The sequence below is a fragment of the Lytechinus variegatus genome, chromosome 5 (assembly GCF_018143015.1).
Source record: "Lytechinus variegatus isolate NC3 chromosome 5, Lvar_3.0, whole genome shotgun sequence".
Classification (NCBI taxonomy): Eukaryota; Metazoa; Echinodermata; class Echinoidea; order Temnopleuroida; family Toxopneustidae; genus Lytechinus; species Lytechinus variegatus.
In genome coordinates this window covers 33,349,407-33,375,742 of record NC_054744.1, presented here as the reverse complement: position 1 = coordinate 33,375,742, position 26,336 = coordinate 33,349,407, and the positions used below count along the sequence as shown (strand labels likewise).

General features: G+C 35.3%; 2 protein-coding genes and 1 long non-coding RNA gene across 4 annotated transcripts in view; 1 reads left to right on the top strand and 2 right to left on the bottom strand.

Moving 5' to 3' along the window:
• Window positions 1–16,146, bottom strand: part of LOC121415962 (endophilin-A3-like) — a 64,537-nt gene extending 48,391 nt beyond the window's left edge. Inside the window, exons 1-2 of one of the 2 annotated variants that reach the window (XM_041609373.1) lie at window positions 15,811–16,146; window positions 4,886–4,954 (exon numbers count right to left, since the gene is read on the bottom strand). In XM_041609373.1, the coding sequence (XP_041465307.1) occupies window positions 4,886–4,954; window positions 15,811–15,855 (114 nt within the window). In that variant the 5' untranslated portion in view covers window positions 15,856–16,146. Of the gene's footprint in view, window positions 1–4,885; window positions 4,955–8,921; window positions 9,116–15,810 lie in introns of those variants that run through there. The other variant, XM_041609372.1, reaches the window with a different exon arrangement.
• Window positions 16,147–16,276: 130 nt separating this feature from the next.
• Window positions 16,277–26,336, top strand: part of LOC121415961 (chromatin assembly factor 1 subunit A-like) — a 33,144-nt gene continuing 23,084 nt past the window's right edge. Inside the window, exon 1 of the mRNA XM_041609371.1 lies at window positions 16,277–16,411. The gene's annotated coding sequence lies outside the window, so the exon portion shown is untranslated. The remainder of the gene's footprint in view (window positions 16,412–26,336) is intronic.
• On the bottom strand, window positions 20,819–24,816 carry LOC121415964. The gene is made up of 3 exons (XR_005970078.1): window positions 24,777–24,816; window positions 21,371–21,487; window positions 20,819–20,832 (listed from the first exon to the last, which is right to left on the bottom strand). It is a non-coding gene; the product is annotated as an uncharacterized LOC121415964 (long non-coding RNA).

The following is a 26,336-nucleotide window of genomic DNA, read 5'->3' as shown; positions in this document are numbered from 1 at the left end:
TGTTTATTTACTTTTTTGCCATTTTAAAACATCTTGACAAATTCATGAACACACGAGCTGGTTGTGCACAGATCACAGGAAGAGGTATTTCTCTCTGTGTGAATTGCTCCAAGAGATGCTCTCCCTGGGCAGAGCTCTTTCCTTGATTAAATTTTGTACACATGCAACTCTGCATACAGTCAAGCTGTGCAGTCGATGATATGATTGACCTACAGTAATACATGATGCTGCTTGGTGAGATCACTAGGACCATTGAAAATTTATTAACACCATGAATCCTCTCAGTTTCACAAAAATACCCATGGTTGCATACATGTAGATGTAGATCTTCAAGCTTTATTTTATTTACAGATGCACTTTACCATTATTTCTTTTATTTGATGGAAAATCATATGGGTTACAAATTGAAAAAAAAAGGAGTAGGGTCTACTGAAAAGTCATCTGATGGGGATGGTATCTAATTTGAATTTCAAAGTGAAAAATCATGTTCCTCTGCTTTCATATCACATCCAATGCAGCCAAAATAAGATTGACATACATGTGTAGATTTATTTTTCAAAATCAAATATTTGCTACACCTGTACTATTTCAACAAATATATTTTTTATAATGTTTTCACTAGATGCATCGGTGATCGTCAACAAATAGAATGAAAAGTTAGATTGACAGGCCAGATGTGAAAACAAGTGGCTCACACAAAACATGTACATGTACATGTAGACGTGTACTTGTACACTGTGCAATGTATCAAAGACCGAGGATATATGTGTACCGTACACTGATTTTTCTCTTCAAATTCCATCAAGTTTTGAATAATAATATATTAAGATCCAAGCTAGGTATGATACTACTACTCCCATTTCTTTTCCTTTTCCACGTTCACACAGATGTCACAATCGTGTACACGTGTTGTATGCTGCCTATGGCCAACAAATTCTATTTCAATATCAAGAAAAGAAACACTTTGGCAGATTACAATTATGTCCATCAAAGGGAAGAGATAGCTGAACCAGTATTACAGTATGTACCTACATGTACATGTAGGCCCTTCCTGACGCTAATTGAATTCGATTTGGTTTTACAAATTGGAAATAGAAATCTACATGAAATTGTGATTGGAATAGGAATGAAATTTTATTTATTAAAGTATAATCAGACTGGCTATTAGATCCAGATGAAACTGGACCTATAGGAAGATCAGAGCCAATTATATCAATGGCTCTATTAGATACAGTGATCCATCCGTATACATGTATTCTTTATATTGTAGTGCAATGTGTGATTCTTATAAATAAAACCAAACCAAAGAATGTGAGAGGCTCACACTGTGTACATACTGCAAAATTTTCATAACCCTTGAGTTTAACTGTACAATAAGAATTAGATTATTTCTGATAAAACCAGCTTTGGGGGATCAAACTGTACTTGAAATCACATGCCAAAATCATCATCCGACATTTTATAAATCTCAATTGCCCTACATGTACCTGTGATATATGAGGGCAATACATTTTGTACATTATTGTTGGCTCAAGTTTGCCAATTTACATGCAGGAGTTTAACTTCCAATGTACATTTACATTCATGTACAGCAAAGTTAAGTTTTTAAACTGTTTTTTTTCTTCAAATTAGCAATAAACATCAATATTTCTATACATTCTCAAAATTAAAAATTGAATGACAACAGTATAACATTGTAATAAGTTGCTAATTAGCAATTTTATGATTTTATTTCATCTTCATTCCATTTTACATTGAATCTTCTTTTCTGAGCACCAAATACTCAATGTTTATTAAGGTGTGAGCCTTCATGAAATATTTTGGTAAAGGTATTCTTTTTTTTCTCTAAATCGTTATTTTATCAAGAATAAATGTTGGAATGAGAATAAAAAACCTAAAATAACTGTAAACATATTAAGTGATCACAAGCTGGTGGAAGATACAGAGCATAAAAACCATCTCTTGATGCCCTGTTTAATGATTACCGATATGATCTGAATTGGAAGTGCTATTAATGAGGCAATTGTGAAAGGACACATGCTCTGTTGTACTTATGTGTCAATAACTATGACTGAATTCCATTTGGTAGCTGTGGATCAGCTGCACTAATTAGGCTTTATTAGTATGATTGGTATTCTTGTGTTGTACACTGTACATTGTACCTCCCATGTACATGTATTACTGTCCAATGGACAGTATGGGCCAGCATACATTATTTTCAAGTTGCAGTTGATCAAAATATCAAAACCAAGGTTAATTGTGAACAAACTTCATATCAATTACAAAGACAATGAGAAGTAGTGATCACACTGATTTCTATTTCTTGATTTGTTTTTAATTATATGCATGTAACAAGGCAGCATGGGGGGGCATGTGTTTTCTTTGTGGCCGATTTTAAAAGGATTCTTTAATAAAAAAATATATTAAATTACCGGTACCCTTTTCCACGATTAAAAGCCAATCATGCAGGGCCAGGATAGGTCCAATCAGTGGCACAACAAAATTAGAACCAACCACACCCCACCTTCATATAAAAAAAGAATTTCGTTAATATCATCTGTGGCAAGAAACTTCACATGAAATAAATTGTAGAACTTTACTGAAAGTCTCAATTTGCAATTACATGTACATTGAAACAATACTGTATGTCATAATTTTGAAGAAAAAAAAATGTTTTTTTTTTTTACTGAAACAGTCACTTGTAATGGCTTGTAAAGCACATGAATGTAGGCCTACTGGTGTACACATAAAGCAGGCAGGTATCACAGTTGTCTTGTCTGCTCAACAACAGGATACATGTATATTGCACAGATTGTCATAAATGTCTCATGCCTCATCACTGCAACCCTGCATACAAACAATCTGAGCAAGATACTCTTCCAACAATGTAGGCCTGTATACAATATGTTTACACCCTACCCTATACAGAGGTTTACCATCAAGTTCAATTCTTTTTTTTTGTATCAATGAAGGTGTGACATTTATGCATGTGACTATGTTTCATGATGAGTTAACAGTTTCAACCCATTGGAGGAAACACACAGAATATCTGACATGAATGAAAATCAAACCACTTATCAAGAGGAAACCTGCAAGGTCATCAGTTCTCTTTGCATACTGCCCGAAAAGATTTCTGGAAATGTGCAACAAATTGTAATAATGTCATAACTTTCTACATATTAAGTTTCAGATTCATATTTCGATGAAATGTTCAGTTAATGGTGTATACTTCTCTATTGGATGGGTTATTGTGTGACAATACTGAAAATTTGTTGCTGATATTGATAATATGTTACATACCGTTATACTGAGGTTTTTTTTTGCTGACTGCTAAGGAAGCACAAATGCCTGTGAACAAGCAACCAGGAGACCAACGGTTTAAGGTCCTCTCCGAGGGACCTGGTAATGAGGATATACATGTATGCCTTACCAAAGGGCACTAGTGCACCACTTGGGAATCGAACCTGGGTCACCGAAATCCGTAACCCCCGCTCTACCGACTGAGCTATCGCGCCTCCCTAAATATCAATAAAAACTGTCACAGTACATTGTTCATATTTTACCGACCGTATAATTTATGAACATTATTGTTGCATATTTATAATTCATTTTGGATTCTTTTGTGTCCTTTATATTCTGATTTGTATCAGTGATTTTTGTCATTTAATCCATAATTCGCAGCCTAATAGGCATGTTAATTGCTTTGCTCAACACAGCATGCATGACAATATTTATCACAATAGGGTATTTCCTTCCTTGAGGTGATCGTGACAGGAAATCATGAAAAATCTATCCCAAGTACTAGCTAGGCCTACCACGGAAGGAACATCGGATGAGTAATACCTGCTGATGGTCATAGCAATTCAAATCTAGACATTGTGATTGAGGACAGAGCTCGATACAAATTTGAAGTTTTTAATTCCATCACTTTTCAAAAACGGTTTCTTACTCTGTGGATTATTTAATTTTTTACTTTTTACATACACTGTACAAAATTTTATTAATCTATTGTTGTCCCCTAGCAGAAAATATTGTAAAAATTCTTAACTAGAATCAAAGTTTGTAAAAGTATTCCACATTGGGGTCCATTTAAAGTGTGTGTTAAGCCGTTTGGGGTCAGATAATCATAAGCACTGGCATTTAACTGTGACATTCAACTTCAAGAAGGGAGGGGATGAAACAATGGATCATCCCCCCCCCCTGCTGTGCAAACCCTTTACTCGAGTTAAGGGTCTGAATATGCAGCCTACTCATGCCTTGTGTACTAAAGGCCCTCTAATTTTCAGCCCGGACCATCCCTTTAACTAGTATTGGAAACAAACTAGCACCCTTGACAGGCATACCCTGAATTGACCCCCTACAAGTACAACAATTACTTTCATTGGGTATTTAGTATTAGCGCAAAATGATATTTCATATACTGATGAGTTGATTTCAATGTGCCAGCTCTACATGTAGATCTCTGATAATATGGTGGTAATTAACCTTGATATCAAAAGCTTTCTAATGAAATAATTGTTTGCTGCAATTACTTTCTTTTAATACTGTCCATACATGTACAGTCAATGTATGTATATTTTTCAGAATGTGGACATACATGTAAGCTCGGGTTAGCTTGTAATGTTGTGACTATGCATCGACCAATCTGATTTCTTACAAATCAATTAAATATTTCTGGGAGCACAGAGTGCTTCCTTTGTATTTCCTACACTTGAAGCAGATATCCTCTTCATTTCCTCAAAGGTCGTATTATGAGCTCATACATTCACAATACAGACCAGATACAATGGGCACTAAACAGAGCATTTCATCATTGATTCACCATTGCTCTTCTCCCAGTATCTACTGATGTTATACTACAGTACATGCAAATATTTCAACTTACCTTTTCCAATTCCACAAATTCTTCATCATACTGTGTCTTCTCCGCACCTGCTATCTTTTCATTCAATAACTGGAGAAAAGAGAAAGATAGGCAAAGAATCCATAGAAATTAAACATATGAAATTTAAAGTTTTCTTGATTTTCGAATTAAATTCATATCATATGATGAGTCAAATGAATTCATTTTTTACTCACTGTATAACCACTGTATTGCAGTTGTAAAAGTTTGCAAGTATATTCCTAAACATGTACGAGTAAAGGCAAGACTATAATATTTGGCAGTAAAACATGCATTGTTTATATACTTAAACCATGGGCGGAAATCCGGGGGGGGGGGGGGGAACAATATCAAATGCCCTCCCTACTATTTTTGGCCTATTATGATGGAAAGAATGAAATACATGTACATCATTCAAAATCAAAATAAAATATATTTTGAATGAGATGACCTTACTTTATATGTGATAACCTTCTTTTTTTTATTGTCAAATTTTCCAGCCCCCCAGTCCTAATTTTGAGGAGAGATTTCCTCCCTTGATACATGTACACTTACCCAAAAATTTGCGAAGATAATTTTTTGTTTTTAACAGATGATTGCACAAGAGTGATCCCTAATAATGTATGCATTATTATTGGAAAGGTCTGACTTAAATATAAGGTTGGAATATGCATGTTATTTTCTTAAAGGGTGTTAAGTTTTTTTCTAATTCTAAAAATTTTGGAATTCAAGTAGAGTATTTTCACATTTTCCAAATATTTAACCTTAAACTTCGACATTACCCTACATGTACATGCCATTCCTTATTACACTTTGAAATTCTATTAAAGGCTATTTCCTTTCAAAATATACTTTTGTGGGTATACATGTAGGATGTTAAACAAAAGAAATATATTCAATTAAAATAAAACAGGGCGATGGGGTGGGGGGGGATCTGAGTTGCGACGAAAATGGGCCCCACCTCAAAACACATTGCCACCTACATGTATTATTAATGTACATGTATGTATTAAAGCAACATTACTATGCATCGCCAAGCGAGATACTTCCTATAAAAGGATGCAAATGTACTGTTGAGTACTGTACATGTAGCTTGTTTTGTAGATCAGGGCTGCAGTTTTAAGGGTATTGATATTGAATTACTTACATACTGTCAAGGACATAGGCCATTGACATGTCATGATTACATTATTTCTTTTGTAACAAGTACATGTAAATCTAATTGGTATTATAAACAATCAAGCACGCTATTACTCAATTACCTGAAGATACTTTTGCCAAGACAATGTACTAAACAATCAGGGATCATTTATGTGATTGACTTCATCATTAGAGCTTGCAGAAGTGCAGGTGTGGGGTGTGGGGCTGACACTTAAAGGGGAAGTTCACCCTGAAGAAATCTTTGTTGTGAAAATAGCAGAAAAAATAGTAAAAAAATATAAGTGAAGGTTTGAGGAAAATCCGTTAAAGAGTAAGAAAGTTATTAGAGTTCAAAATTTTGGATTTGTGACGTCATAAACGAGCAGCTGCCCCATGTGTTATGTAATATAAAATGTATGAATTTCAAATTTTGTATGGTTCCTGATGACTTAATTTTGTTTTCTTTTCATGATCGGGTGTGAAACGATTTGTCTATTGATATACAAAAGTTACAGTGAAAAACATTTTCAATTTTCTGAGAAAATGATATTTCATTGATTTTTTACCATTCGCTATGTAGGAATGCTGCTCGTATATGACGTCACAAATCAAATAATTGAAATTCTAATAACTTTTTAAGTATTTGATGAATTTTTCTCAAACCTTCAGCAATATTTTTTATTATTTTTTCTGCTATTTTTACAATAAACTTTTTGTCAGGGTGAACTTCCCCTTTAAATACTTTTGACATGCTTAATCCCTGGGCTCCATTGCACAAAACCCTCCAAGAGGTTCTTTTCTTATTCTTATCACAGATTACCCCCAGCATGGACCATCCATGCCCCCAGGAACATGTCATTTCACGTAGAGCAATTTACTACTACTACATGTATGGTACTAACAGCTGTTCACATGAACATTGCAGTTCTCTATTCATTATCAGTCCAGGCTGATCTATATCATTTATTGTCCTTGTTTAATCACCTCTGCAGCACTGATGCCTAATACTTTGAATGTGTAAATAACAAGAAAAAAGGGTGATCAAGCTCTGCTTTACTGCTACACCTACATGGACAGCGTACAATATTGGTGTTTGTATTGTAAACCTGACAACCGTACATGAACTACAATGTACATGTACAGCAAGGTAGAGTAATTAGTACATGACTTGCAATTTTATGTACATGTACATACATGTATGTAAAGGATATACTGTGCATTACAATGTACCTATCAAATAATCTGGTTTATAAATCATTGGAAGAAAAAAATCCAGGCTCTTAAAAAATCTGGCAATTTTCAGATGTTATGAAATTATATGGAGTACAGTCAATGGCACATAGTGTTTCATACTGAATCAAGTTTGTTTATAATTAATATTCATGCTTCCATAAATTCGGACAATGAGAGTGCAATTCTCGACTTGTGCCAAATTGCTATTGAAACCTTTCACTCTTCCAAGCCACCAAATCCTGCAACATTTTTTTCTGTCAAATTTATTATATTTTCTGGAGTTCTAGCACAGTGGATTTTTTTGGGGAGCCCGCAGGTCTCCAAATCGCAGAGTTAACAATTTTTACAATATTCTGATCCCTAATCAACACCGCCTGGTAGTTTTCAGTTTAACAGACCGGGTGGGTGTTTCATTTAGCTGTTCGGAAGTTAAGAGCGACTTTAAGAATGACTGCTGATCCTTTCTTGTGGTGAATATTATATTGAACTGCAGTCCTTCACGTTTATAATTCCGTGGAGCTCAATAAATCGCTCTCCTTAATTTTTTGAGGAGCTCAATTGAGCTCCTCAGAATCGCTCCGTGAGGAGCTCAAATCAATTCATTACAATACATGTATGATGAATCAATGCATTAGCTGTGTTAGCTATTAATTAATCTGTGGTGAAACTAGGCCTGGGTCATGTCAATACGTTTACAAGAGGTCGTTTGCGCTCCTGCCAAAAAAAAAAAAAAATTGAAAAAAAAATTGCTAAAATTTCACATTTTACATTTTTAAATCCATGAAATGGCCTTTTTTCCATAATTCCTTGAAATTACTTAGATTTAGTTGAAAAATATCAGAAAACTATCAGAAAACTGAAGAATATTCATCTCTTTCCCAACTCTGATTTGAACTTACCTCGGTAAATATTGTAGTCCCACATGTAGACTTCCATGGTGTTGCCATGAAAATCTACATATGGGACTACATGGGACTGCAATAATACCGAGATTAAAATCAGAGTCAGGAAAGAGATGAATATTCTTCATTTTTCTGATAGTTTTCAACTAAACCAAAATAATTTCAAGGAATTATGGAAAAAAGAAGGCCATTTCATGGATTTAAAGATATGAAATTTTAGCAATTTTTTTTCTTCTTTTTTTAGGAGCGTGATTTTTTGCTCTCCTTATTTTTTTTGAGGAGCGCGGTAGGAGCGCCGGGCGATCACGCTCCTCAAAAATGAAGGTCTGGAATTGGCGATGGCTTAGCGCATAAGAAAGGTTCACCAGTCATTAGATACGAAAGTTACATAAGTTACGAATGACTTTATGCACGACTGGTGACCATTTCTTGTTCTAAATGATATTCCTATGAAACTGATTTAGCGCCTAAGAACAGGTTCCAGTCGTGTGTAAAGTTGTGCGTAACTTTACAAACAGCTTAATGAAACAACACCCGGGACTGGCATCTTACAGTGCTTAAATTGTAACTCATCGAAAACTGCAATGATCATCACTTTTAAAAAACATAATATTGGCAACCAGAGGCTGACAGTGAAGTTTTTTCCTGCCAATACGATTTTCCCAAGTACATACAATAGTCCTGCTAGCATCATACATGTACATAGTACTACTGTATGAAGAAGGCAAAATCAAAGTATTGGGGGTAGATACATGTACTCTTACCTGATTTGCTTTGCTGAACTGTTTCTTCATGTCTTGGCTACTAAACACTTCACGCATACATAGAGGAAAAACAAATCTTTCAATTTTTTTCACGAAAGAACAACTGAAGGATCAGGATATATTCCCACAGAATCTAAAACGTTACCTAATTCGCTACAGATGACTATACTATAAATCTGTTCATGTGCGTTTAAACCAAAATGAACAGCCCGTATACATGTACATGTGCAAGGCTTTCGATGCAAGCAAGAATGTGGAGGGGGAAGACCGGATTAGATCATAGCTTTACTTGTTACCACACAAGTTCAGCATACTCATTATCTTGGCACCTACAGCGTACATGTAGGGTAAAAACATAATTGAGTCACAGGATACAACAGATATTAGGAATTATGGAGGGGTAACAGTAATACCCTGAAGAAAAAATTTAATGGGGGAAAAATGACGAAGAGCAAGCAGACAAACAATAAAAGAGATAAGCTGCAAAACAGGTGGTCTATGAATGTTAAAAAAAATAGTTTTCATCTTCATTCTTTTATTCTTTATCATTAGGAGTGGGCTATACATGTACATGGGTCAAAAATACTATTTTGTAATTTCAATATGGGAACAGTTTTTTTTTTATTCCTTGTAATGTATATTATCTCAACATGAAATGACAATATTTTTTGTCTCAGTTCCGAAAAAAAAGTGTGCCGGGCCAAAATCCAAAATGGCTGCCAAAACCCCCCAAAATCACAGTTTTGGCCACAACTTCTTTATAAAATTGGTGGTCTTTTTCTTTGGTTTTGGTGTCTATTCATATGTGTTCAGGTGCAGGCAATTTTTTTTTCCTATAATAAGTTCTTTTAAACCAATATTTGTAGAGTTAAAAGGTAATTATACCTAACTTTTCCAATTTTTAGAGCCTTTTTTCAGCCAAAAAGTTGGTTTTATCGTCCTGGGGTTCTTGGATATTAGATAGTACGATGTCACAATAGCAAGCACCTTCATAGAGCTATATCACTTTTATTCCTCTACTATGGGTTTGGGCAAATCCAAGAATTTGCGCGCACTACGTATGGGACATTTCAGAGGTTTTAATGACCTGAAATATAGTGTTAATTGACTTTGATTAGATTGAATACCCTCATGATGGTAGACATCTAGGAGAAGAATAATCATGCAAAAAATGGCGACATATGACCTCGACCTTATAGGGAGAAAAGATGGGCCGTTACGTATGGGACGCAGAAAAAAGACAATTTTTGAAACATTTTTTTTGCAAGTTGAGAATTCTCTGAAAGTACATGTATTTCATTTGACAACTTGTAACTTTACATGTAGTGTGATAGAAGTCACAATACTCTAGAATATAAAGGTAAGTATCATGTCATAAGCCAAATCCCTCTAATTACAGACTAATTAAACAAATTAATGACATGTTGGCAGTTACGTATGGGACATTTTGTCCCCATACAGGACGTGTACACAATTTTCCCCATTATTCAAAAAATTGAAATAATTTAAAATATGAAAATAACAAAAGAGTTACTGTCTTTTAAAATGTTCTATTGAGACATATTTTATACGACTGAAAAGGAAATTAGCCATTTTAGCATTTTGTTTTTATGTTTTTCATGGTTTCATGTATTTTTTATGTATTTCTATTGTTTTTAATTTTTTTCATATTTTCAATTTTCACAATTTTTTCGCTTCGATTGTTTTCATTATAATCAGTTTTCATAACAAATCAGTCTTAAAAACTTAAGAAAATGTAAATAATCACTTTTTAGAGCTTTCTTGAAATTTGTTTTTCTTTATTCACTTTGTACACAAATCTCCCAATGACATTGTGTATAAATGTCCCATACGTAACATGTTGTCCCATACGTAACAATTTATAAATTAACTTTTAATTAAAAAGTAAACTCTATTTTTGAAACATTTTCATACTTTATAAATTAGAACTTCCCAGAGATGCAATAATACAAGTATTGTATTATGAGAAATAACTTAAAAAAACGTCCTCAAAATGTTACGTATGGGACATTCCATCATTGGACAAGACCTACATGTACATGTAATTTGCATGATCAATTAGATGACACCATTTTTTCCCCCAAAAGTAATAAGATGTTAAGGGGTTCATGTCCCACCTATGACTAAATCTCACAAGTTCGTTTTTATTTTCTATGAGTTTTTATAATTGTCCCATACGTAACGCCCATTTTACCAATTACATGTATGCAAATTAGGTGCCCCAAATAAATCTCACAAGTTCGTTTTTGTTTTCTATGAGTTTTTATAATTCTCCCATACACAAGGCTCGACATAAGCGGTGGCCCGGGGCCACCAAAAATTCATCTCGGGCAACCATTATTGAAAAAATGTTAAGTTTTGGTGGCCCGATTCGGGCAACCAATAATTTTCAAAGTAGCGCAATTTTTCTCCCCATTTTGCATGCATTTATCAACTTTCTACAGTTCAACTTGCAAGCCAATTGGTCATGCGCCTTTTTTGTTAATCTACACACAAACACACACACACACAAAGATTGCATAGTCATGACTGTATGTAGGCCTACCACTGGCATACAGTAACTATTATTCAGCCGGCCGTGCCGGCTGTCTGATCTGACTGAGCTTTGCATGCATGAAACCAAAACCACTGCAGCCAGCTGTGCGCTAGCAGACTATTCAGACTTAGGGAGCTTCGATACGAAATGTTACTGCTAAGAAATCTTCCCCAGAACATTGAAAATCTACGTCAAAGTTTCATTTTACACCAATGAAATGCCCTTCTACAGTCTATATTACTGAAACCTGATTAGTTGCAAGCATTAAAAGGAGGAATTATGACCTCTCTTTTGACTCAAAAAGACCGATTTCCAAATGCATTAATACACATAAAACACATAGGTGAGTACATCACAGTCCCACATGTGCATTTGTATGTATGTTGATATTTCGTTTTTTCGAAGCTGTGTCTCTTCTAGCCAAAAATAGACAGCTTCTTTCTTTCTTGTTCAATGACTTCTTAAACCACTCTCAAGGAAGTTAATAGTTTGGGAAGGTGTTTCATTGATATGAATTGTGAATTTTTCCATCATTTTGTCAAATATAGGGAAGGAATTTTCTCACTGTTTTTTCCAGATAACTTATGCCGTTTTCTTATTTTTTTCTTTCATTTTTTACAGTGATTAAACCATTTATACCCCTTCCCATTGAATATGCCTGATTAAAGAATGTTTTTACTGAATAATAGTTATAATAATAATAATTTTCCCAATTTTTTAATTTTGTCTTATTCATTTTTCTTACATTTTCTTTTGTTTTTTTTTCTCAATTTTTTTCCTGTTAGTTTTTTCTTTCTTCATTTTTTCTTTTGTTTCATTTCACTTATTCATTTTACAATTTTTTTCAATATACTATTCTAAAAATTATTTTTGTTTATTTTCCCCTTTTGTACATTGTTCTAATTCTGCAGCATATTTTTCTGTGATTTTCTCCTGCTATAATATGCTGGAAAAGAGAAAATAATCTGGATTTGGGGCTTGCATAATCTATGTTTTACGATCAAAAAGGAAGGAAAAATCATTGTTTTGTAAATCTATCTGAGTTTGCTATATGCACTATTTGTTTACTGCACCATTATGAGTGTGTGTCTATATGGAGATTAAAAGTCCACACAACCTAGGAACAATACAATTCTTTTATTCTCTTTCACTCATTTCATATTTACAATGATAGAACAATTTATATATTACCACAAAATAAGTAAAATATCAGCAAGCACGATTCACATACAAGATGTACAAAGAATAGTGGTAGTGACTGCAGAATATTTCAAAAGTTTGTTTTATTCATTTAATTAATTTTTTCTTTATATTTTTCGGGCCACCAAACTTTACTGCTGGGCCACCAAAAAAATTATTTGAACGTTTTGGTGGCCCGAACGGGCCACCACCAAAAAAAGTTAATGTGGAGCCTTGCCATACGTAACGCCCATTTTACCAATTACATACAAATTAGGTGCCCCAAATTAGCATAAATATATGCATGTTACCAATTTTTTCTTTATGAAATTTTTAAATTCAACATTTTGGCTTTCTTACCCCACCAAAGATATCTTCTTAAATTAAAGATGAAATTTTGCCTTCTAGGGTGACCTTTTCTTGGACTTGCCCTTTTATGGATATTTGTGAAATATATCTTATCAAATTAAAAAAAAATGTTAATTATCTATAGGGGCTATACAGTATACAATGTAATGCTGAAATGTTGCACTGCATAATAAATGCATGGCCATCATGACAAGGCCTTTATAAACTATAGTGTTATTCACGTACTGTAGAAATGAACTCTTAGGTTTTAATGCCTCAGAAATTGAAGATATGTTTTGTCTCAGAAACTGAGGACATGTTTTTTTAATATACATGTACCTGTATGCTAATTCAGGGGGTGGAGAAAGGTAGGAATTAGGAGCTGGGAGCACTGATCGATTGATGTGTTTACTCTGTTAACATAGTATAACACATGAATACCCCAAAATACATTACAATAATTTCTGTTGATTAAAATATTCTTTGCAAAGAAAAAATGTTACTTTACATATGAAAGACTAGTATATTGAAAATGAATTGAACTTGAATTGAATTCCTAAATCAAGAAACTCGGAATGACCTGGTTGCACTTATAAAATCATGAAGATGATACGATTTAAGGGCATTAGGGTTTGTCAAACCATTTCAAGGTATTCCTGCAATACCATGATACCACACGGAATGTGATCGACATCCATCTCTGTTTATTTTGTTCCTAAGTGAGCATATTTGACCCCTTTTCAATCTAGTGGATAATGTCTATTCAGATAGAGACTTTTCAAAATAAAGCACCAACTTCTAAGATTCTTACCACTTTAGTGTATTTTGGCTATTAATGAAAATTTGTTGACCTTTTGACCTTTCCCGACCTTGTTTTGATCCTTTACATGTACATGTATATCTTCTGGTTAAGGACTTCTGATGACAAACTTTAAATCAAAATTTAAAAAGTACACACATGCAAAAAGAGAAAGAAAAAACCCGAAAAAATTAGCTTTCTTAACACCTTCAGTTTAATTTGCCATTTAATACAACAATAGTTCGTTGTCTCATTGACCTTTTGATATTTCTCGTCATAACTTCTTAACGGGAGGTCAAAGATATATGATTGTGTAGGGCAGTGAGTCCAAACTTTGCACGTGTCCATACTTCGCAGACGGCCATTATCTAGAAAACTAGCCAATATCCTTAAAATCTGACATCATCAATGTGAAAAGCGACCTAAAATTACCCTTTGGTGTAAGTTTCTTTACGATGAGTTCAGTATTCATGAAAATATTGGCAAAAGATCAGTAAATTTGTCACCGTTAGTGCCCGTTTTGAAGAAATCTGATATTCTCAACAAGCATCACGATATTACCATTTTGCAAGCAGAAATCATCCGAAATGTGAGTTAATTGTGGTACTAATCCATTCTATAGCATTTTTCTATCAATCTGATATAAATATTTCACTCTTTGAGCTTGAGTTTTTGTTTAAATTTCCACAAAAACTTTGGTCCGCGAAATTAGGTGACACTTTTTCTGAACGAATTTCCAGCACAGCGCGCATTCGCTGATCAATTGGAACAGAATTTTGAGATCGCGATACTGGCGAAACCCCTTGACCTACTTTGCATTTTCGTCCATGATTTTATAGTTTACGATCTTGCCGTCAATGTGGTAACTATTTCTTGAATTGGTATTGTATAAATTATGAATATTTTGTGAAAAAATTTAAGCCTGATGAATATTTTTGAAAATTGTGCGAATTTTGGACACCCCATCATACACTTTCTTGTTCTGTGTAACAAGACCATTATAAATTTGTCACCAAGTTGAAAGTTTTTCCTTGTGATGTCACCAATCACATTATGTATGTAAAAGTGAAAAATCAGACTTAGCAAATTTGTTGAAGTAGATGACATATGCTGCCTGACTACAATGCTAGACTTGTAAAAAACAATTAAAGAAAAGGAAGGGAGGGTGAACGAAAAAATAAAAAAGAGAAAGAAAAGAGATGAACTGAGACTAAGCCTAAGGAAAGAAAGAAAAATATGAAGGGGAAAAAGAAAAAAGAAACAAAAAGAAAGAAAGCTAGAATAAAAGGATGAAAGAAAGAAAGGGGAGATTAATTAATCTGTGAAAAAAAATAAAGGAGAGAAAAGAAAAAAGTGAGGAAGACAGAAATAATGAAAGTTGAAACTAAAGAATGTTTCTTTCATTATAATATTATAAACAGATAAAGAGCCAAAAAAGAACTTTAGAAGAAAAGCGGGAAGGGAGGAAGAAAGGAAGGAATAAGGGAAATAATTAAAAGGAAGAAAAGAGTAAAATAAAGGAGGAAAGAGAGTGAGGAAAGAATGAAAAGAGAAAGAGATTTTTTTAATAAAAAAAAAATCGCCAACCCTGCCTGATTAAAAAAAATGCAGAAATGCCAGAATAGGTCTAGATGAATAGATCTAGTACTTGAAAAACTAAACTTGCAAAACCTTCAAGGTCAACCAAACAAACCAGAGTAATGCCACTCCCACTCTCGTCAGCCCTGAGTTACCCTTCCTGGTGGAGGACTTCAAGTTCAGGGATGGAACTAAAAACTAAAGTACGAGGTTACCCCCACGTTGTATGAATGGCTAAAGCAGCCCACAGTCTACAGATAGGCAGGCGGCCGGCGCCGGCGGAAGCTCCTGCGCGTCATCGATTCGAACCAAACCGAACGAGTTTAACATTTTAGGTTCTTTTTTATTCTCGCTCTTACATAACCTCAGACACTTATGGATTCCATGCATGGGCATTGACATAATTGAATACCATCTTAATACATTACCTGATTAGCTTTGTTGATTTGCTTCTTAAACCCAGCAAACGACATCTTTCTTTATTTTCCAAAGTCACAGGCGTATGCGTAACACCAATTCCAACATCAATTGACACAAACGCAAATCTGAATGCATGGGACCAGGCCTGGCAAAACTTCCGCGGTCACCGTGTAATCTCAATAAGGAACTTATCTCCGCTCTCTTTTCCTCCCAAACGATACCGCAAATGCGATCGATGTTGTTGATCGAAAAATGATCTACGTAACATGACTTTCCATTGGTCAATTTCCACCATTGAGCATGCTTGTGCCATATATATTCTTCTCCTAAAAACTGTAGCTGATTGGGTGATTTTACTAAGCTAACCCTTCATTCTCCTATCAAATTACGTGTTTTACAGCACTGTAATAAACGTAAGTACCTTCAATCTCCCGCCAACTTCAAGCGAAGTTGCGGGATATCGCTTCGATAGGCTAGCTGTAGCGCTGAGGGACAACTGAAGGCCGGATTCTAGCACCATAACCATCAGAAGAAAATTAGGAATAGGATCGCATTGTGTCATCGTTGTTTAAAGAAGTAGATCTAGGGCTAGATTCAGAGTACAGAAAGGTAAATAAACTCTAAAAGTAAAGTTAGCGTTACGCCTAACTTAAAGTTAAAGTTATTAAAAACATTCATTCTAACTATGGTATGGACATGATGGAACTAGGCCTAACCCATTAAATAAAGGGGAAGTTCACCCTGACAAAAAGTTTATTGTAAAAATAGCAGAAAAAATAATAAAAAATATTGCCGAAGGTTTGAGAAAAATTCATCAAATAATTAAAAAGTTATTAGAATTTCAGTTATTTGATTTGTGACGTCATATGCGAGCAGCATTTCTACATAGCGAATGGTAAAAAATCAATAAAATGTCATTTTCTCAGAAAATTGAAAATGCCCTTATAAAAAAAATTGAATGGTATACCATTGACTACCATTTATCATACACCATTGATATACCATTGGAATACCATTCGCACAGCACCCACCATACACCAATGGTATACCATTCAAGCCTCAATGGTATACCATTCAAACTAATTTAAATAATTCGGACGTTACTATTACCATATTCATGAGCACCATTTACCATTCATATACCATTGATCAAACACCATTCACCATTGATCTACCATATGGCCACTATAGACAGGTTTACCATTGACCACCATTCACCATTCAGCCACCATTCACTGGCCTACCATTTACCATTCAGCCACCATTCACTGGACACCATTGGCCTACCAATTACCTTACACCATTCGCCTACCATTCAACATACACCATTCGTGTACCATTCACCATATACCATTCGTGTACCATTCATCGTATACCATTCGCGTACCATTCACTTTACACCATTTGCGTACCATTCACCGTACACCATTCGCCGTACACCATTCGTGTACCATTCACCGCTCACCATACACCATTCAACTACCATTTGTCGTACACCATTCGCGTACCATTCACTGTACACCATTCACCGTACACCATTCGCCGTACACCATTCGTGTACCATTCACTGCTCACCATACACCATTCAACTACCATTCGCCGTACACCATTCGTGTACCATTCACTGCTCACCATACACCATTCAACTACCATTCGTCGTACACCACACACCGTTCACCATTGATTGACCATTCACTTTACACCATTCTACCATACACCGTATACCATTGACCTACCATTTACAGTGCACCATTGGCCTACCATACACCATTGAACTACTATTCACCGTACACCATAGGCTTTACCATACACCATTGGCTTACCATACACTGTACACCATTGACCTACCATTTACCATACAACACTGTCATACACACTATACTATTAGTCAACCATTCAAATAACATCATTGGTCATACACTATAGACCACAAGTGTAAATTCAATGGTAGACCAATGGTTTACACTGAATGGTAGACAGTAGAACAACGATGTGCAATGTATAGTAGGCCAATAAAGTACAGTGAATGGTAGACCAATGGTGAACAGCATATCTCTGGGGTTAATGGTAGGCTTAATAATGGAATAAGTATACACAAGAAAAAAAATGAAAACAGTTACTTATTTCAAGAACGTCAATAAAATGTTTTTACTATAAGAAGTTTAAGTACAGCATAAATGGCACAGAGTATTCACAAGTATAGACTTTATAATAAAGCACATGACTTAGCTACTCGTTGATATCTATACTCTGTCAATCTTGTTATCTAAAAATAAACATGCATCAAGACAGAGTTTGATTGAAAAACACAACAAATGAAGACTAACATTTCCAAGAATAAACCTGTTCTCTCATATTGCTTTTTACATGGATTGAGTACTTGGCAAAACCACTGTTCTGCATACAAACCTGATACTTGTAATACAATAAACTTGATGTTAAATCTGTTATGTGTAATTGCTTTCAACGACATTAATACACATTTTTTACTAATAAGTTCAAGTACAAAAGAGTATTGACAGGTATGGCATAAAAGCACCATATTATGAATACATGTGACTGTGCGACTCCACAAGAGATCAATGATTGCACTCCACATAAATATTATGTTAATCTTCCTATAAACAAATTTAGATGTAAGACAGAGTTTGGACAACAAACTAATGAACACCAAATTTCGAAGATTAAACTCAAAATGTGTGATAGCCTTCACATGGCCAAATGAATAAAGTGTACCACACCTAGAAGAAATGAAATATCCCCAAAAGGGGGGAAAATAGTACCCCCAAATTGGTCTCTTTTTTCTTTTCACCTAAAAAGATATATCAATGGCATGTTTCTACATAGAATTGTTAAAAGGTATTACCCGCCTAAGTATCCAGAATCCCGGATAACTGTAGAAACAGACGCGATGCGGTTTATTGATAAATTGCATCGCACAAAATACGGTCTCTCATAACCATCTCTCTGAGAGGTGGTTATTGCCATGTTAATCCGTTTAAATTTTTTGTAAAAACATGGGGCAAAATAGCATACGTGTCTGGCTTAAGTGCGTGAACCAAGAAGTGCGATCTCACAGTATACATATATTCTGGCCGGTTTTTATCTCGCCAGCTGATCGCGAAACGTGTGTACCTGTTACAATGAGTGAGATCTACCATGAATTTTGAAAATTTTCCTAACGAGATGCAATTTTTGACATACCAAAATGCAATGTGAGGTTATAGGTTGAATTTTCTGATTTTCCGATTTCCGCCGTATTTGCGACGCGAAATGCAAGTTAATCAGATTATTCAGTCTGTAGAAAGAGGTTGGTTTAAGAACGATAAGGTTATTCGAGTCCGGAAAAGATAAACTGTTTTTAATGATTTAATGTACAAACACGCCAAAAGTTTATCATAAATACAATAATGATACATTAAGAAATAAATAATATATCACACATAGAAAAAAAAATATAATGAAAATAGGGAAAGAAAATTATTCAATTTGGAACACTAAAAAACAGAAGAAAAATAGAGACCTTTTTTGCAAAAAATATAGAAAATAATATATACAAGATACCCACTTATTTCTTTCTATTTTTGTTGTGTTAAATCAGATGAATAACTCAACTATGTGTGAGAAATAATATGATTATTGTCTTACACAGTAAATCAGTAGTCAATCGTAATTTTTTACAACCGAGCTTGGACAAAATTTAAATTCATATAATACAAAAAATATATAAATTGTGATCTTGTATATTCATGAGGACTTGCAGAGAACAGTTTTACCAAAAAATAACAACTTTAATTCGTCAAAACTTTGTTAATCCTCAACAAATTTTTATGAAATTTTCAGTGTTTTTTGTTGTCTGATGTACACTTTCAATTATATCACATAGCTTTCAGTCTCGAGTACCTCTAGCCCTTCAATCAAATTGGTTGGACGACCGGTTACATTTTACATATAACATAGTTATAAGGAGAATGAAGGGGACCATAGAAAGAAAGCATGAGAAAAGGGGAGATTTTGGTAGGGAGAGAATGAATCAGAAAAGGATCATGCTGAAAATTTCATTAAAATCTGATAATAACAAAGTTATTGAATTTGAACAACATTTTGGTAAAAAATTAACCCAATGTACACATGATCGTCAGGAATATTTGTTAGGCTTATTCTATAAAATGAAATAATTATTTCATATTTTCATACATGTGTGTATGATATGTCCCAAGTATCATATCATTATTTCCAGCAATGCATATCTTCACATTAAAGGTAAAGTCCACCACAGAAAAGGTTGTTTTGAATCAAAAGAGAAAATCAGGCAAGCATCATGCAAAATATTTCATCTAAATCGGATGCAAAATAAGAAAGTCATGACATTTTGAAATTTCGCCTATTTTTCACAAAATAGTTATATACACAATTTACCCACATGCATATGAGAGAATCGATGATGTCCCTCACTTTTTGTTTTGGTTTTCATTGTTTGAATTGTACAATATTTCAATTTTTACAGATTTGACAATAAAAAAATCAAAATAAAACTTTATTTCATAGGACAATGAGGAGAAAATTATAATATTTCATATTTAAAAAACAAAGAAAAGTGAATGAGTGATGTCATCAGTTCCCTCATTTGCATACCGACCTGGATGTGCATGTAACTATTAAGTGAAATTGAGCGAAACTTTAAAATGTCATGCCTTTCTTATTTTTCATCCGATTTTTATGTTTGATTTTTCTCTTTTTAATCAAATCAACTTTTTTGTAAGGGTGGACATGTCTTTGAAATAAATTTTCACTCCATTTTTTATAGTTCTCGGAGGACAAAATGTAAATTAGCGCGACTTCTTGTAATAAAATAAAAGTGGGGATATGACATCAGCTGGTTAGTGGTTCTGACTCTCACCTTCCAAACAGAGGGTCGTGAATTTGAGTCCTAGCCATGGTGTGTTTTCCTTCAGCCCGAAATTCATCCACACTGCATCACTAGACCCAGATGAAGTGAATGGGTACCCGGCAGGATTAATTCCTTGAAGCTGTAATAAGAAATATTGGATGATAACAATGCAAAGGACAGTATATTAGCTAAGGGTTCAAAATATGAATGCTTGTCGTGTGTGTAAGCTTTCTTTAGAAGTTCATATATTTTTTTATATATCGAGAAATTTGCAGTATACTCTACCATTCAATTGAATGATACCAATTAACAAATATCAACAAAACATTTGGTAAAATATGATAAATAAATTAATGTTTAACCATAGATGGGTAGACAATAACCTATCTAATGGGAGGTTGCCCCAATGATGAAAAATACCACAACAAATGAATACCTGGGGACAAATTGTCCACCCTTCCCCCCTCAGCCAACATACTGATATTTTTTCTGGGGGGGGGGGGTGTCAGAAAAGACTTGTGCTCCTCTAAATAGGGATGACATTTGTCCTTTCTCAGGATTTTTTACCATTCCTGACAAGGTTTTTTTTTCCAGCTATGCCACTGCAGGAATACAATCTGTTTTATCTCATGAAGCTTTGCAATTTTTTCTACTGAAGAAAATTCTTACACACCTACCTTTCATAAACTCCAATTGTTTCTTGTACATGGCACGTTTTCTGTGTTCAACACCCGTCGTGTCATTCCCAGATAAGGCTGGACCATCTACCTTATCCAGTGTATCCGTCGTCCAAACTTTGAAAATGAAATAAAATCAATTTGAGTGTTGTAAAATCTGCATGTATGTGCAGATACAAGCAAAAATAGAATACTAATATAGTAATAGAAAAAGAATGATCTTAGAACTTTAATGTTAAAGATATTTTTCATGGATCTCTGATTACCAGCCCAGAATTCAGGATAAAATAAGGAAATGTGATAGTATTCAGCGTAGTTCAGACAAGGCTGTAATATAACTGTGCATGCTTTATACTAGTAAAAGCTAGGTCATCTGAAATCAAATGTCTATAGCAGCAATTTTCAAGAGGGTAATCGATGACATAAATTCCATTTTTCTGGTATTGACAACCGCAGAAGCAGATCCAAGAGGGCACATTTGACCTGTGCCCCCACCTTGAGAGCAATAGTCGATGTGTTTGATAAAAATGTGGCTTTCTTACACAAGTGTTCCCCCCCCCCCTTCGAAAGTTACAGCAAATATTTATATTAAAAATATTGTCTCATACAAGAGGATCTCTTTTTTGGTTTGCTTGTTATTTAAAGTTTCCTTGGGAAAATGTGCCCCACTACCCCCTTTGAGAAATCATGGATCTGTTCATGGACAATCATATGCCAGTGGATGGACTCCAGACGTTTTTAGGCAAGTTTTGATCAGTAAATAAATAAAAACAGATAAAATGTGATCACAGGACAAACTTAACTTTAAAAAAGGATAAAATTTACTTTAAAAAATTGATATGCCTAGCCCCATGAAAGGATCTAAGAATACCCTCCCGCACTAATGCAGTTTCACACCAGCCAACTCACAGTGAACAATTGTGTACAACGGATAGCGGAGCGTGAACGTAGTGGTCGTGTACATTTTTGCTTATTACATGACGTCATCCAGCCACTGCCGAGAACCAATTTATGAATGAAAATAAAGTAAGCATGTGCAGTGCAAGCCTTTTGTTTCCCCACACAGAATTCCACCAAAGCAAGTGTGCAATTCCCTATCACCTCGTACCAAAATCGACCTAGAATTTCAATTTCACATATTTCATATGAATTATGAAAGGTATTCTCGGAGGATCTATTTTCTCACCGATACCGCACAGGTAAGCGAATTTCGAATACTTCTTGCTTTTCCATCAAAATTTTACGAATTAGCGTCTATATGTCATTGTGTTCCTTGGAATTTATAGAGTCTATCGCAATGTGCAAAAAGTCAATTGGCTTCCGGGTTTCAGAGCGTCGCGTGAATATGCATGAAATTGCAGAGTTTCGATAATTTTTGATCGATACCGGAGCGATCCGATCACGAACCAAGACCATTTACCGCGTACACAACATGACCGGATATCGTTATTGCTATTTCCGCACACAGTCCAAAGGAATTATTTTTGGGACCATGTGGTCATGATGTGATCTGCGCGATTGACCGATCAGCGGTCTTCGAATCGCTGTGCGGAGACGATCTATCCGTTGTACACAGTCTATGGACAATTGTTTGTTGTGCATGCAACTTCGAGCAAAACTCCCCACCAGAGTTGTCTACACACATTTTGAGATCAATATTCAATATGCCCACCACTTTTCAAAATATTGCGGATCGCTTGGATTCGCCGTCATGTTGATATGGACCGAAGTTATGCGATCAAAAGATTCGCATGCGGCATGCTGGCAGTTTGTTCGCCACATGTTAGCATGATTTGGTTGCTAACTTCAGTCCATATAAATATTAAGGCGAATCCCAGCGATCCGCGAAGTGATGTCTACGGATTAGATCAACGACGTCGAGATCAAGACTAAATACAGCCGTTCCCAATATTTTGAAAAGCGGTGGGTATATTAACATAGAAATGTGACTGAGAGACCTGTCATGACATTTGGGAACAAGTTTTGGTGATGAGGTATGCTGGTAATCGGCCGGTGCAAAACTGCATTAGCGCCAGTTTTCTCTGCATAATTATTGCAGCCTCTGTAGAAAAATTGAATAGGAATCGTTTGTCACTCCGTCCAGTCACAGTTCCACACACAAAGTGCACATTTTACCATTGAAATAGTATGTGCAATTACACAGCGACAAATTGTGTACAATGGATAGCGGAGCGTGAACGTAGCGGTCGTGTACATTTTTGCTTATTACATGATGTCATCCAGCCACTGCCGAGAACCAATTTATGAATGAAAATATAGTAAGCATGCGCAGTGCAAGCCTTTTATTTCCCCACACAGAATTCCACCAAAACAAGTGTGCAATTCTCTATCACCTCGTACCAAAATCGACCTAGAATTTCACTTTCGCATATTTTATATGAATTATGAAAGGTATTCTCGGAGGATCTATTTTCTCACCGATACCGCACAGGTAAGAGATTTTCAATTACTTTTTGCTTTTCCGTCAAAACCTTACAAATTAGCGTCTATATGTCATCGTGTTCGTTGGAATTTGTAGAGTCTATCGCAACGTGCACAAAGTCAATTGGCTTCCTGGTTTCGGAGCGTCGCGTGAATATGCATGAAATTGCAGAGTTTCGATAATTTTTGATCGATACCGGAGCGATCCGATTACGAACCAAGACCATTTACCGCGTACACATCATGACCGGATATCGTTATCGCTATCGATACTTCCGCACGCAGTCCGAAGGAATTATTTTTCGGACCACGTGATCATGACGTGATCTGCGCGATTGACCAATCAGCGGTCTTCGAATCGCTGTGCGGAGCCAATCTATCCGTTGTACACAGTCTATGGACAATTTGCCGTTGTGGTGTACAGTGTAGCTAAGTTATAGACCTGCGTAGCCTTTATCATTTTTTAAACTTTAGGACCCATGTTTCACCTCCATTTTATCTCATTTCAATACCAACATCTATCAACAACAAATTATAGGCCTAATTTCAAAGCAATATTTGTCGGCAAGTTTTCAATTTCAGTGAATTAACGTGTGCAGTAACGGTCTATTTCACAATTAAAACTTTGACGGTCTTGACATTAGCATTAACAAATCATTCATTCATGAATTCAATGTAGGCCTATTCAGAGATGGTTTTTGTAAAACATTGACAATAAACATCAGGCAATATGAGCGAATTACTATTCACTGCTCGCCGAGCTAAACTCTGCCAATACAAAGCATAAAAACCATAAGCACTCCCTATCGTCAAAGCCACGTCCCGGCCCGTAGAGCAGCGGCCAGCGCCAACGGGGCAGTGACGGTGGCAGTGCAGTGGTCGTGCATGTCGTGGCGGTACAACGACATCTAACATTTTGAGACAATTTGAGAAATAAATCAAAGAAAATTGTTATAGAACTTACTGTTTAGCCTTCTACAAATGACTTTGAAGTCGCTGTCCGAATCTGACCCGTGTTCCTTTAGTTTTTGATGAATTATCGACGGACTTATCAACAGCAAAACGGTAGTAGGCCTACCGGTAGATCGAGTTTTCTTTTTCAAATATTGCACTTGGCGGTTAGACGTTCGCGCGTGCGTGCGAGAACAATACGTATTTATAATAGAGCTACCTGGCAAGCAGCCAAGCGGCCCTGCTCGCCAACACATATGGGGGGGGGGGGGATAAATTATGACCAAATCTGGGGGAGGGGACTTCTTCGCCAAGATAAATACACATCCCGATATGGGGGGGGGGGTGAATCAAACCCAAATCAGGGGTGTCTTCTTTTTCCTCTCGATTGGTTCGTGGTTGGAAACCATGATGGCGTGAGATCAATTTTTGCCACTGTTTCCCTTGGATCTTGGAATCTATGAAAAAAGTTTTCGATCCCTTCATTTTTTTCTTTTCTTTTCTTTTCTCTTCTTTTCTTTTTTTTATTTTCGTTGTCTTTTTTTCTTTTCTCCTCTGCCTTTTTCTTTTCTTGTTTTTTCCCTTTATATGTATATTTTTTACTCATTCCTCTTCCCTTTCAATTTGCTTTTGTTTTGATTGAAATAGAGATTTCATTCAGTATATTTCTTTTCTGTTACATTGTACTATACCCTGTATGGCGGCAGGGAATTTTGATAGGGGTGGGGGAGCAAGACAATATGGATAAATCATTTCAATCAAGTAATGACCGTCCTATAGAATAGCTCTCCTCTTTATGAACGCCGTCCGTGAGAAAGAATAATTAGGGCCTAAAAATATAGAATTTTGAAAATATCATTTGTAAAAAAAAAGAGAGGAATAATTCATGATTGGAAGCAGCTATAAGGTACAAATGGGTTCGGAGGGGGCTTTGGACGTTGCAGACTGACCATATCAGGGTTTGCGGATGGGAATTTGATATAGGTTGGGGGACCAAGACAACCAACAGTGAATTCATTTTGAGCAAAATATGGGCCGCGGGCATTGCAAGAAACTTTCAATCGAACGAAAATCAATTTCACACTCCAAAATCAATTGAAAGTCATACTTTTCATTGCAAACTTGCAACTGATTTATTGTTTCTTCCATCAAAAAAATCCAAATTGATATGTTTTAGATAAAATTAATGTATATAACCTATAAATTTGTATCTTGGGATTAATTGCAAATATCTAAGTTTGGAACACTCCAGATATAGTTCTCTTCATAAAAAGCGGCCATAAATAAGCAAAATGATTATAAATTAAATAGAATAAAACTTTGAAAATAAAAATATGAAGAACGTAGTTTAAAATAAAAACGAACAGTATACCGTACGATAGAGGAGCTACATTCATGCCGTTCATTAATTTTGACTACCAAGAAACAAAAAGCGAAAGGAAACAAAGGGAAAAAGAGAGGATGGTGATCAATGTACAATTTTCTATTTAGCACGATACGCATCTTCTTCATGCTCCCTATAAAACGTGCATGTTTGAATTTCAAGATTTTAATGGTAAATGATTACAGGGAA